This window comes from Lacerta agilis, chromosome 5 (genome assembly GCF_009819535.1).
Source record: "Lacerta agilis isolate rLacAgi1 chromosome 5, rLacAgi1.pri, whole genome shotgun sequence".
NCBI classification, from domain to species: domain Eukaryota; kingdom Metazoa; phylum Chordata; class Lepidosauria; order Squamata; family Lacertidae; genus Lacerta; species Lacerta agilis.
This window is the reverse complement of record NC_046316.1, coordinates 45,704,547-45,718,953: the sequence shown is the minus strand read 5'-3', so window position 1 is coordinate 45,718,953 and position 14,407 is coordinate 45,704,547. Positions and strand designations below refer to the sequence as shown.

At 43.8% G+C, this 14,407-nt stretch overlaps 1 protein-coding gene across 2 annotated transcripts in view; it reads right to left on the bottom strand.

The window, feature by feature from the left end:
- HSPA12A (heat shock protein family A (Hsp70) member 12A) overlaps positions 1 to 14,407 on the bottom strand; it is a 51,286-nt gene that overhangs the window by 33,744 nt on the left and 3,135 nt on the right. The window contains exons 2-3 of one of the 2 annotated variants that reach the window (XM_033149561.1): positions 8,120 to 8,205; positions 5,775 to 5,899 (exon numbers count right to left, since the gene is read on the bottom strand). In XM_033149561.1, the coding sequence (XP_033005452.1) occupies positions 5,775 to 5,899; positions 8,120 to 8,205 (211 nt within the window). Of the gene's footprint in view, positions 1 to 5,774; positions 5,903 to 8,119; positions 8,206 to 14,407 lie in introns of both variants that reach the window. The other variant, XM_033149560.1, reaches the window with a different exon arrangement.

Here is a 14,407-nt window from a genome sequence, read left to right as displayed (position 1 = left end):
CTGAAGCGTTTATCATTTCTTTTGAGAGGGCATGCGAAGATTTTGAAGTAAAAGATGAGGAGAAAATGCAAATACTGAGAGCTCGTATTAGTGGAACATTAACAGAGATTTATTCTCAAATGCCATCTGATCAATCCAAAGATTTTGAAGCATTTAAACAGTTGGTTTATGTTAGATTCGGAATTACTGCAGAACAACTGAGACAAAAGTTTAGAACAATAAAAAAGTGCGTGAGGAAACATTTGCTCAACTAGGAGCTAAAACTACAAATTATTTAAACAAGTGGCTAGAACAGGAGGGTGCCGATTCTGTGGCAAAAATAAAAGAGGTGATCGCATTGGAACAATTTTATGACACGATTAATAGTCATCTGAAGTATTTAATTAAAGAAAGACGCCCTAAAACCATCCTGGAAGCTGCTAATCTGGCAGATGAAATAAATGAAATCCGAGAACACGCTTATGATGCCCCAAAATATAAGGACAAACAGTGGGAAACAAATAAGTTTAAGAGAATGCAACAGCCCACAAAGTTTACCACAGAAACTGCCAAGAAAATTTTTCCCGCCAATGCAAATGTTCCCCATAACACGCCTATGACAACGGGGGGGACTGAGGGAAAAGTAAATAAATATAGTGAGGGTAAAAGGCCTGAATTAATCTGTTGGCAATGTGGGAAAAAAGGCCATAGACAACTGGACTGTAGAACTGAAATCAGAACTAGGAGTGCAAATACTATCCCTCAGAAGCAGACATATTGTGTCCAAACTGTGGAGACAGAGCCAACTGCCAACATGGTTGCCACGACAACCGAGGCCCAGTCAGAGGCTGATGAGTTACCAGTGGCCCAAGTTGTGAGGTGCTATATAATTCAACAAGATGACATGCTATTACACAAAACAGGAGAAGAAATTTGGGTGAATGGTAAACAATATAAAGGCTTAAAAGACACAGGGTCTCAGATTAGTATTGTACATCCTGATTTGTTAAAGCCAGAGGACTTTATTAAAGGCAAAACAATCAGTTTAAAAGGAATATCAAAACAGCCAGAAATCTTGCCAGTCGCATTAGTTAATCTGACATATAAACAATGGTCTGGAAAATGGCAAGTAGCAGTTTCACCAGAAATCCCAGCTCCAATGTTAATCGGGTGGGATTTACTTGACCATGTACAGAGTGCATTTGTAATAACTAGGGCACAAAAACTGCGACAGTTACCTCAGGAGGAAAGGCCTGATACAATTGCTGAACTGACACAAGATACAAGTATAATGCCAGTTACAAATAGTCAAGCAGCTAGTTTTGCAGCCAAGCAGAAACTAGATACAGATTTACAGAAATATTTTCAAGCCACAGCCGTGAATACAGTATTAACCCCTGAAAGCCCGGAGCGGTTTATAGTCAACAATGGGTTGCTATACAGGGAGATTCTTTTAAAGCCTAATAGAGGGGGTAATGAAATCCACAGGCAACTGATGGTACCTACTGAATTCAGAACCAAGATAATACAACATGCACATGGCAGTATCTTTGGAGGTCACTTGGGAATCACCAGAACCAAACAAAGGGTGTCCCAAAATTTCTTTTGGCCTGGGATGGGCAAGCAAATAAAGTTATTTTGTCGAACGTGCCATACTTGCCAATTACAAGGACATGGGCAAGATAAGACGAAAGCACAATTATGCCCCTTGCCCATAATATCACAACCCTTCCAACGTTTAGCAATAGATGTAATGGGACGACTGCCAAAAGCCAGCCACAGGGGACAAGATATTTTATTAATCAGATCAGTAAACAGTGACAAGTTACAACTGACATGGGAAGGTCCTTGTAAGATCATTTCAAAAATGAATGATATAAACAATATAATTCAGCATGGTGAAGGGAGGCGGGTCATGCATAAGAATATGATAAACCCAACCCAGTCACTAAACCATGAACCCAATCTAGACTACAGTAGTCACGTTGTTGAAAAAGCCAGTGATATTGGTAAAGGAGTGTCTACCTGCAATATGACCAGTGACCTATCTGTGAGATCAGTTAGAACAACTAGTCATAGTTACGATGAACCATTCATCAGTCGGAAAGATAGAAAGAAAGACGTACTGGAAGTTATAGCTGGCATGGGGGCCTATCGACTTTCTATGAAAGTGAAAGTGTTTCCTACACTAGAGATTGTGTGGTGGGAAGATGGGTACCCTGCTGCTCATGCAACACAAATAAATGTCCAAAATGAATGTAGTTACACAGCATTAACAGGGCTACCACGTCAACGGCATACAAAAGTAACCTTAAAATTGCTCGAAGTGGGAACTAATAAATCACTACAGACCAAAAATGAACTGACAACAAGGGAGATTGCTATGAGCAATAAGCAATCAGAGCTTTTTAGCCTATTTTCATTAAGTGATCACGCTTGTCTAGAAAGCTTCAGCAAGCTGACTAAAAAAGAAGATATCCACAAACTTCTGAAAATAGTTCCCAGTGCATTTAAAAGCCAGACAATCAGTGTTTATGCAGCTTATGATGACCTGGAGATGTGTGTACAAGTCTGCGAGCTTAAACATTTAACAGAGATCCTGAAGGAGGGAGAGGTTGAACTAAGAGAGCTTTTGACCCTGAGAAACAAGGACTCTACCCCGCTTGGGATCCACAATCGTTACAAACGCCTCGAGTGCAGAGATCGGAATGGGACTGTGTCATCTGGCCGAGGAAGACAGCTTACATCCCATCACGTATGGCAGAGAAAAGACTGGTGCCCAGAGAAAGATACTTCTTGCGACGGGTAAGGACGATAAGGAGCGTGAAAGGATTCTAAACATCATCGCAGACGCCTTATAATGAAGACCCAAAGACAAAGGTTAAAGGACAGTTACGGTTTTTCTTGCAATAAAGACCTAATGCTGCATGAACTATTGTATATAATGTAAGAAACCCAAATATTATGCCAGTAGGATATGTGGAGTTAAGGTTAGTAAGCATAGAAAATGTGTTGTTTATGTTAATGTTTAAAAATGTTGTTTGTATCAGAGGGATACTTTGGCTAGTAACTCCTCTGATACAAACCTAAAAAGGAGGGAGGTATGTGGAGAACTAGCCCAAGGCCAGGTAGGGGTTAACTTCTCTGACAGTTAGAACCCTCAGGGGCGGGCTTAGCCTGGGTATAAAACACCCCTCCCAGTGGGCAGTAAGTTAGTTGAAGTTAGAGTTGAAGTGTGGGCAGGAGGAGTGAGTTAAGTGCGGGGAGTATAAGTGTGAGTCAAGAGATAGAGCTGGGAGTTTAGAGTCTTAGGTGGATGTTAGCAGAGAGGATAAAGAGATTGTGAAACGCATTGTTATTGCTATTTAGTTAACATTTAGAGGTATTAGGCCGGTAACATTTTAGAGGTATTAGGCCGGTATAGGACAACTGTTATAAGCTTATTGAACAACTTTTATTTTATCAGCAACCACAAGCTTTGTACGCAATAAACATCTTTTTAGTTCACAATATCCTCGTCTGTGGTGAATGAAGTAAGCAGGATCCAGCTAGTAGTCTGAAGGGCTGCCGCTGGGGACTGTTTGTCGTTGGTGCAGCACTCATAGACCGTAAAACGTCCGGGGGTGGGCTGTACAGGGCGAAGGGCCCGCGACACCGCCCACCTAGAATCCTGAAATGCCCACTAGTAGGTGGCAGGGACCAGGTTGAGAACCCCTGGTCTACACTGATGAGCAGTGACTCTCTGCAGTTACAGTCAGGAGTCATTTCCGGCCCTACTTAGAGAGACTAGGGATTGAACCTGCAATCTTTTCCATGCAAAGCATGTGCTCTACTACTGAGCTACAACCGTCCCTCACCATCTCTGCACCTCTATACTTTCCTGATTCTCCCTCACCTCTTCCCCACTGCACATTTACCAACCCTGAGCATCACCGCCTCATCCTTAATGAAGACTAGGAGAACTCTGGATAGGGACTTCTTCTGTTCTCTGCAGACTATTCTGCTGCTAATAAGGAAATGTTAAGCGACAGAAGAAGGATTCTGCTTTCTTTTTTGGTTCTTTGCAAGGTCAGGCTCAACTAGACGCGAGGACTGTGTGCATAGCTTTCTTAAAGGGAGGCTTTCCCTCACACAAATATCAGGTGTGGACCCACCAATCCAGAATGTGGTCGCAGTGAGGGTGGAGGGCAAAGGGTTAAAATTTCCCATGCCAGGGCCTTAATTTGGACTCGAGGTCCCATGCCTGCAATTTACTTTTAAAAAGTCATTCCCACAATTACTGGTTGCATGAACTGCAGCACATCTGGTATGACAATGCAGCACACTTCTGCCCCCCCCCACTCCCTGCAGGACCAGCAGCAGCTGGTGAATCCAGAGGACAGGAGAAAACTTTTTGAACCTGGTGAAAACAGAGTGCGACACTGCTGTCCAATCTTCGCCCTTGCATTGCCAATTGGTGCTATGGCAGAATGTCTGGGCAATGAAACAAGTTGTCTAGGAAAGTCATAAAATCTTCCCTGAAGGTGTATTTCCCCCCTTTTTTGGAACAGGAGAGTGAATGTGCATCTGTCAGGAATTATTTAGGTCTAACAAATCGGGCTAGTGCAGTGGAATGGATTACTGACCCTTGAAATTCCCTCCAGCTTTATGATTCCATGATTTTGGCTGGCTTCGCGATTTCTCATTTGCCTACTGTCAGTGCACAGTAAGCTTCACACTCAATTGTCTGTCTGCCTGACTCACTTCATTGATTTATGCTGTTGCTGTATTAACAACTAAAGACAAAGGAGCATTTTTTAATTTTTAAAAAAGATCCGGAAAGGAAATATCAGAAAAAGGATCAATATACACCAGGAGGAAAAGCAGCCCATTTTTAAATTGAAAAGAGCAGGGCTATAACTTTGAGATTTCTATTTTAACATAAACACTCTCAAGAGCACGGCAGATAGAAATGTCATTTCCTGTACATAAATATTATATTGCAAATGATTCTAATGATGTACATATTGTCTTTAAAATACCCTCTACACTACCAGTCGTCACGCAGCTTGTATGTTACAGTTTAAATGCGAAGCTTCACATTTGATAAATATGTGAAGGTTTAACACGATCATGAGATTGTCTCCCCCAAATGTTCTTGTTACAAAGATGAAGGAGAAGTCACTGGATCTGCTGACTGGAGCGGACAGATTGCATTTTACTAACTTCCTGAGCATGCAACTATTAGTTCGCTGTACAGCATTTGGAAGGCAAGCCACTATGGTAGCGCAAGAGAATAAAATGCATTCTCCACACCAACCTCCCAGTAGTTCCACTGCCAACCATTTGGTGACCTTCCCACAGGGTTTTCTTAAGCTAATGTTTGGAAGTGGCTAACACACTGCTCAGGTGGGGCACCTCAGACCCTAGGGTCAAATGCTGCCCTGCGGGATTCTCTATCTGGTCCATAGGCCATGCACCCTTCTAAACCACACACCTATGCCCTGGGCAACTGTGTTTTTCTGGCTAGAATGTGTCCTTAAACTATGGTAACTCCTTTTGCTTATCTGAATGGAGGATGGAGAGGTGTGTGTCAGTGTAGAACCCTCTGCTTTTGGCTAGAATGTTGCCTACCACATAAAGGGTAAGAGTAGCCTCTCTTGCCCTGCACACCGTTCCCTCTGGCCCTGCCCCACACTGGCATGAGGTCCCTGGGAGGAATGCAGCCCTTGCACAGAAAAGAGCTCCCCACCCTTGTTGTATATTCACAGGCCCTGCACCCACTATGCACATAAGGCTGCACTGGTGACATTTACCTCATTACATGAATGCATTCTGGTTCCTTGGTGAAGCTGTAGGCGTAGCCGCTGGATGTCGTGCCAAAATCTATAGCCACAACAACAGGATAGGACTGCTCCTCTGCATCATTTGCATCAGAGTCCTTCTGTCAAAAGAACAGAAATATATTTGCTGTTATGTGATTTCAAGAAAGGGCTGCAAGCGCTACTAGCTCTATTTAAATGCCAAACACGACACTAATAATGTCCTCTGAAGTGACTGAAATTGGCAATCCCCAAATACTAGCTGGAACGGGAATTTAGCACATCACTAAGCCAATACTTAATTTTTGTGACTGTGATGCTGCCTCAGAAGAATGATGGCTGCACTCAAAACTCTTTGTACGTTCTGCAAGCTAAATGGGTCAGTCACTGATTTCAGAAAAGAATGAGAAAAACACAACAGCAAGCTCCAGCTTGCCAATGGCATGTAATTATTAAATCAATGTACTTTTAACGTATATGTCACCTAAACCTAAATGGTAGCATGTCAAATAAGCTAACTCACTTCAAATCAGAACCTGGGATGAGTGGAGGAAATGTTTATCTTTACCTCCTCCTAAGATCCTGACATTATTCAGAGAGAAGGACCTTGGGATCAGTCTTTAGGGGATGTGATCTGGATTCTGAATGAGAGAAGGGATTGCCCTCAGGATCAGTCTCAGATGTGCCCGTACTTCTCTGGTCTACAGAGACTGTGCTGCCTTTCTCTGTCTCCACCTCAGATGCTCTAGAGGCAGGGGTGTCGCTGGGGAGGGGCGGTGGGGGCGGTACGCCCCCAGTGACAGGGTGAGCAGCGGCGGGTGGGGGTGACAAGCGGCGGCCCCTCCCGCCACTCCCACGCGCCGCCACTCCCTCCGTCACCCCGGGAGCAGCAGCACACGGATGGGGTGCTTCCGCCGCTTTTTTTCGGGGGGGCGACCAGCGAGGGGGGTTGTCACGCTTGTCACCCCCTCCTCGCTGGTCACCACCCCCCGCCGAAAAAACCGCGGGGGGGGGGAAGCCTGGAAAGGAAGCAGAGCAGGCGCGTTTAAGCACCGCTCTGCTTCTTTTTCCCCTTTCCGCCGCTTTTTTTTCGGCGGGGGGGGGCCGACCAGCGAGGGGGGGTCACGCTTGTCACCCCCTCCTCGCTGGTCACCACCCCCCGCCGAAAAAACCGCCGGGGGGCGGGGAAAGCCTGGAAAGGAAGCAGAGCAGGCGCGTTTAAGCGCCGCTCTGCTTCTTTTTCCCCTTCCCGCCGCTTTTTTCGGCGGGGGGGTCGACCAGCGGGTGTGTGTGTCACGCTTGTCACCCCCTCCTCGCTTGTCACCACCCCCCCCGCCAAAAAAAGCCTCGGAAAGGGGGAAATCCCCCCTTTCTGTATACACGTGCGTCGTGACGTCATGATGACGTCACGGTGCGCGCCGTGCCCCTCCCCCAGGGGGGTGCCTCTGCGCTGCCGCCGCCCCCAGCAGCACAGAGGCTAGTGACACCACTGTCTAGAGGTGCTCCTGTTCTGACAGAGCCACCTACTAAAGCAGGCTGGGCCCATTTAAATAAAAAGGGCTCCTCTCAGGAAGGATGAATTTAGTCTCTCAGATAAGACTTCTACTAAAGGCTCAGTCTGGGGTTGGCTGCTGCTGAAGCAACATCTGTTCTTATGGAGTCTCTAGCTAGAATGAAATTTCATTTGAGAAATGAACTTTCATGGAGAAAAAAGGGCATTGAAATAATTGTGATGTTATATACAAAGCATGAAGCATTCTTCTCACTCACCATCACAATAAAAACTGTAAATGATCGTTAACTAAGCCACACAAAATGTCAAAATAGGACTCTTTGTGGGAGATTAAGCCTGACTTTGTGAAATTTTGCAAGCTCAGAACATTCTTGGCCTTGTCATGCAACGCAATCACTCAGTCTAGTACATTACCACATTGGTCTGCTATTCCAGGCCTTGATAGACTGAAGGTCAGTGCTGCTGACACAAACTATTTTCATCCTCAGCTTCAGGATAGTAGCAAAAAGGATCTATCCCAAAAGTTCTCCTCTGCCTGCAGCAAACTCAACCTTTGTTTATTTATACATTTCGTACGTTTACACTATTCTTTCCCTCCCAATTTTTTCCCTTACAACAACCCTGCAAGGGAGGCTAGACTGAGAGACTGACTGGCCCAAGGTAACCCAGTTACTGTAATACTATTATTTTAGTCTGTAACCCACCTTATGACCTTTTTATATGAAAGTGTGGTTTATAGATTTTTCTTTTAAAAAGAAATGAAACAAACTCTTAGCCATGGATGGGGAGAAAATAATACCAGTAATATACAGGCTACATTTCTCACCGCAATGTGGGATGGGGACAGAGGTGTTATCCCTGGGTCTCCCAGACTTCTAGCTGGAGATGCATAGGCAGCTGTTGAAACGACATCTGAAAGAAAATAGGAGGAGACTTTTAGTCAGCTGAATGTTCTTCAGAGCGGATAAACAAGTGAAAAAGACGCATGTTAGTTCATGACACCAACTTTGTCAAATGTGACAAAAGCAGACACAGAAATAAAGACATCAGTGCTATGTTACTTGTCTCTGTTATTAATGACATAATTATTTAAATTTGACAATTAAATTACATTCTTTTCATAACAAATGAACTGAAACTAATTCATTTTGGCTGGTCTTCAAAGGCAGCTAAGCATATGCGCAATGATTCACAGAGTGTAATGCAAATGGCAGCAGAGATGGAATCTCTTTCTGGAACCTTCTTAGTGCAAATGCTGCAAGCTGCACCAGTGTCGTGTAGTGGTTAGAGTCCTGGACTCGGACTTTACCTTGACCTGACATTTGTCTATTTTGGAAAGGACTTGCATGCCCCATCCCTTTTCCAGCTCAGAGAGAGTGAAGTGGAGAAATTGGAGTTAGATCACAGGCTATCTGACTGATCTTTTATAACTGTGAAGAACCATCTCCAGGATATAATAATATTTTTGTAGGTAATTTAAGAACTGCACTGGTTGGAAAGTGATGATGTCATGCAACCAAGATGGCAGTTTAATTTTTTCTCTCTCCAAACCCTGACAAACAAATGGCAAAAATCAACATTGTTTCACCTTGAAAAAAGTCCTGATTTTAAATGAAGTATCTATGACTTGGGGATCCCAACTTGTAAGGAAGAGATCTGAGGAACCATTTTGAAGCTTGGAATCCCATCTTGACAGGTAACGGGGAAACTGACACATCCATGCTTAACACCAGGCATCTTCAAACTCGACCCCCCAGCTGTTTTGGGACTACAACTCCCATCATCCCTAGCTAACAGGACCAGCTGGAGGGTCGAGTTTGAGGATGCCTGCTTAACATGGTACCAAAGAACCCTAAAGGCAGAAAACTTGATCTGGACATGATGACGGGAATCAACTCTGCTTTGACATGTAGAAAGATGGGTCTAATGCATTATTACCTCTTTGAACAGAACTGCATTGGTTTCTTAAAAGACTTCTCTCCTCCCAATATTTGGATCTAAACATGGAATGTATGACTGGATTAGATGGATATGTTTGCCACATGGTTATAGATCCCAGGTTTCTTTCACTTTTAGAAATGCAAGCTGGGGCAGCAGAGATCAGAATCAGGCTGAAATAGCAGTGCATTTACCTGCTGACCATGCTGCTAATTGCCCTGAAAAGGTATTATTTCCTGCAATGGCATTTCCAGGGAAACAGTAATTCTGGGAGGGAATGGGGCAGGGGGAATGGCTTGAGAGGAAAGGATCAGTCCCCTCTCCCTGCATGACATGGTCCTGATCTGGATTGTGAGAAGTGACACAGCTGCTATTTCTAAAAGAAAAACAACAACACCCAGATAGGCAACAACGTGGCAATCCTGTATTTCTTTTTATCACACATTGAAAAGGCACATGCGATTGCACATGACTCAGTTCATGGACTATGTTGCATTGATGCTCCGACTATGACAATTTCACAAATACAGAAACCTGTGTGAAAAACACGATGTTTGCCATGTGCCTGTTACTACTTTATTTTTAACACCTCTCAAGAAGGAAGGGGTTGATTTGGGTTTATCAGAGTAAAATGTATTCCAGTGTAGCTTAATTTAGCTAATATTGCACCTTTTTTCTCTGGGGTTTCCATGGACACCACAGTGGAGCACACATCCTGTAATCAAAACAGTGGGGGGTACTGCTTAAAGCTCTCCACTCCCATAAGAGGCTTTTGAATCCAAGAAACAAGCTGCCAGGACAGCATTTCCCCTTTCCCTGCTTTTGCCTCAACAAGTCCTCAGTAGCCTGGACAGTGAAATCTAAAGGTCATTATTTATTTGGGAGTTTTCATATATGGTCAAAAGCATTTAGTTTCTTCCAGTGCATAAATGCCGTCAGGCTGGTCTTAAAAAAACACACGTATTTCTTCATCTTATTTTTATGGCATTCTTCATTTGCAGCACTTTGAAACTTCCCAGAAGCAGTCTCAGGATTGTTGTCACCCAGGGTGGAGATCCAATGGACAGTTGGAAAAAAGCAAGTCCCGCTGAATAAATGTGGGGGTTAGAATAACCCTGTATAGGTTCACATGGTTAAGTCTCCTGCTCCTTCTGTGCAAAGATGATGGGGCACAGCAATGTGAACACAAAGCAGAAAGGACCGCTTCAGCCCACAGCTGAATGTCATGTAGAAAGCCTCCTCAGATATTCCACCATCTTCTAAGACAAGAACAGGGAATGTTGGTGTTGTTGAACTCTAACTCACATTAGCCCCAGCCACCATGGGCCACTGCTCTGGGATGATGGGAGCTGTAATCCAGCAACATCTGAAAGACCACTGGCACCCCAACCCTGCTATAAGAACTACCCACTCTTTGTGGCTATTCCATCATCCTGCAAGAAGTGAAGACTGATGTTACCCTCGAGGACATGAATGATCCATCCTACTTTCTTACAGATGCAAGCTCAGATGCTGGAGATCCTCTGCAGCTGCTGGCAACGGCAGTGCTCTTTTATTTTATGGATTTAAAAGTCACAAATTGCTGCTAAAGCAACTTGCATTGGGTTTTATTGTCGGTCTTTAATCCCTCTTTTTATATTTTTATAGCACTACCTGTATCATCAGAACTGCTGCATCATGAACAATGGCAGAACTATTTGCTTGTGTCATTCCAAAATGAGGGGGGCGGGAATGCTTCTACATACTGTTGGGAATAGTAAATGTTATGAGCAGACCATCTTTGTCAGGAAAACCGCATGAACAGATCTTACCCAGAGAAATAGCTCCAGACCACACAGTCCAATTTGATGAAATCTTCGGAAAAATAGTCACACTTGAAAACAGAGGTCAATAAAGACACTTTACAGCACAATTCTATACAGTGGTACCTCTGGTTATGAACTTAATTCGTTCCGGAGGTCTGTTCTTAACCTGAAACCATTCTTAACCTGAGGCACCACTTTAGCTAATGGGGCTTTCTGCTGCTGCCGCCGCACAATTTCTTTTCTCGTCCTGAGGATGAGAGGTACTACTTCCAGGTAAGCGGAGTCTGTAACCCAAAGTGTTTGTAACCCGAGGTACCACTGTGTGTGTGTGTGTGTATATATATGTCTACTGAGAAATATGTCCCACTGAGTTCAATCAGGCTTTCTCCCAGTAAGTGTATACAGGATTACAACTTCAGAGAAGAGATGGTGGCTTTAAATTCTATGCATACTTCCCTGGGAATAAGCCCCGCGGAACACATTGAGAGTTCCTTCTGAGTAAGCATGCAAAGGCTCAGCCTGCAAAAGTGTTACAATGCTTCCTAATTAATTGCTGTAACCACCGCCCTAGATTTAGATGCCCCTGGGGTGAAATGTGCTTTCCATACCAATGCAACTTGAATCAGCCTTTTTTGGACTGTCTTCATAGTGATTTGGGAGATTCCTTGCAAAAAGAATGGGCATCTCTACTCTCTTAATTGGATTACCCCAGTTCAGAACCTGACAGCTTCAATCTGCAGAACCTGCATTTTTATAAGTGCCATATAATGTCCTGAAAAGATGGATGTACTGTGGGTGGATCAGGTTCCTAGTCTAGGGAGTGTTTCCCCTTCAGTAATTGAGAAGTGGGCAACCTCAACCACCTGTCAAAGTAGTCTTCTGGGCTTGGGAGGGGTCCAGATCCAACCCACCAGTCAGATCCAGTTCCTCACCCCTGCACTAAAAGCACCCATTGCAGGCATGGGGTGCATTGATGCCATCAACCTATTCCAGAGCCATGTGCCTCACATCTGCCTCTGCCTCCCTTGCAACACTCTCACAGCAAGAACATGGGCATTTCTCCCTTTAGATGCTCCTAAGCAGTGGTGGCCCCATATTTCCTTTCTGCCCATTGCACCAGTTATTATTAATTGTTATTACCAATTATGGATAATTATCTAGCATGCTCTTGAAATTAGGTCCCACCAAATTATGTGGTACTTAATTCCTGGAGAAGTTTGAATAGGATTGATTAGATGTACACAGACCAAATAAGGAATAAAGCTTTGTTAATAAAGCACTGTAGTTCTACTGGGTCTTAAATGAAAAGGTTTTGGTTCCTTTAAAACCTTTCTTTGTAAAAGCATTTAATTAAATGTAATAAACAATGATTCACTTCCTACAGTGTCAATTTCATATTTGGAACATACAGATATGCATTATGAGACTGGATGTGCAAATGCAAGGTCTGTGCTTGAGTACAGTGGTTAATAACTTAATTCATTCTGGAGGTCCATTCTTAACCTGAAACTGTTCTTAACCTGAGGTACCACTTTAGCTAATGGGGCCTCCCACTGCCACGCGATTTCTGTTCTCATTCTGAAGCAAAGTTCTTAACCCAAGGTACTATTTCTGGGTTAGCGGAGTCTGTAACCTGAAGCGTCTGTAACCTGAAGCGTCTGTAACCCGAGGTACCACTGTACTGGAATATTTCTGTTGCAACCTTAGGATAGAGGAACTCTATGCTACTTTCTAGCTCAGGGATGTTTTATTGACATATCCAGGACAAATGCTAGAACAGGGGCCCCCAAACTTACCCAGCCTTGGGCCGGTTCCTCCAGTGCCGATTGCGTGGTGGGCCGGAGGGCGGGGGAGCATGCGGCCATATGCGCACACACTCACTTTTTCTGGTGCACTTCTGGGTCAGCGCGGCACCGGAAATAGCTTGTGTGCGTGCGCAAGGGCCTCCGCAGACCTGAAAGTGCGCCGGAAAGGGCTCCTGCGCTTGGAAGCAGGAAAGGGGAAACTGTGGCCCTCCACATGTTGTTATGCTCCAACTCCCACCAGCTCCTGCCAGTAGACACAACGATCAGGGAAGATGGGCACCTTAATCCAACAACAGCTGCTGGGCAACAAGTTCCCCAACTCTGCCATTACAAAAAATAATTCAAAGTTTCTGCAAGCTACTAATTGCTTTTTTCACTTGTACAAGGCAAACTCCTTTTCTGTGTTGAAACTTCAGAGACCCACTGCAGCTGATGTCCTTGAATCTCATTCCTACAGAAGACCACCCAATAAGCATTGCACAACACTTTCCAGTGTTTCTGGAGAGGGCAGACCGAACAGGTTTTCCCTAGGTTTCTTTTGTTTGTTTGTCGTCTTTTACTTTTCTTTTTTTACAGTCTGGACCTCTGTATTTGTAAGTGCTATGTTTCAGCTAAAAGATCTGCTAAACAGACACCATGCAAACCAAATGCATTGCACTTCTTTGGGTTGGTGGTATCTAAAGCTTCAGGGGATCAACTCTGCTGTCTGTCTGAGGCTTATGCTCAAAAGACTGCAGTGCTGTAGGACCTGGAACCGTAAAAATAATTAATAGCAGATGCCTGCTGCAATCTTTTACTGCTTGAGTTTGATTTAGGCAGTTTTGTCTTCACAGCAAAGTTTTTACTACAATCAAATTTCATCACCATTAGTTCTGCCATGTAACAGTTTCAGAATGCAACATCATTATTTACATTTTTTTAAAACAACAACAACACTGTTGTTCACTATATCAGTGAATAAACCAGATGTCAGCATTGCATGTATGACAAATGGGTACTCTACTGAATCACATTCTTGAATACCATAGAAGCCTTCCTACTTGGCTTTCTTTTAGCATCAGTTTATACCAGATTCAATAATCATGTGTGGGGGGGATATGTGACATCCATCATATGACAACTGAGTAAACCAGCTTTTCCACTTTTCTCATTTCTCCAGTGCCTCTCTCTCTAATGCTCTGAACATGTTCAGCCAAAAAAGAGCAATTTCCAAACTGATATTTGGGAAACAGATTTAAAAGAGCAACACTCATTTGCGAGAAGTAAATAGATATTATTAGCTTCCAGCACTCTTCACTACCAGCAAATAAAAACGAACTACTGTATCTTAAAGATTGCCCCCCCCTTTCACAATTCCACTTTCCGTAAATGATGTCCTTTCCTCCCTGCTTCAGGTGCCCTGCATTTAAATAACTTGATTATGCACCACTTCCTTGCAGGCTGCATACAGATGAAGCGGCTCTCAGATATTTAAGTCTCTCCTTACACTGTCACCACAATGTAAACGGGTACAAATTTAAGGACTCAAAGGATTTCCCATTTTCTATGAAACTCACAACCACGAAG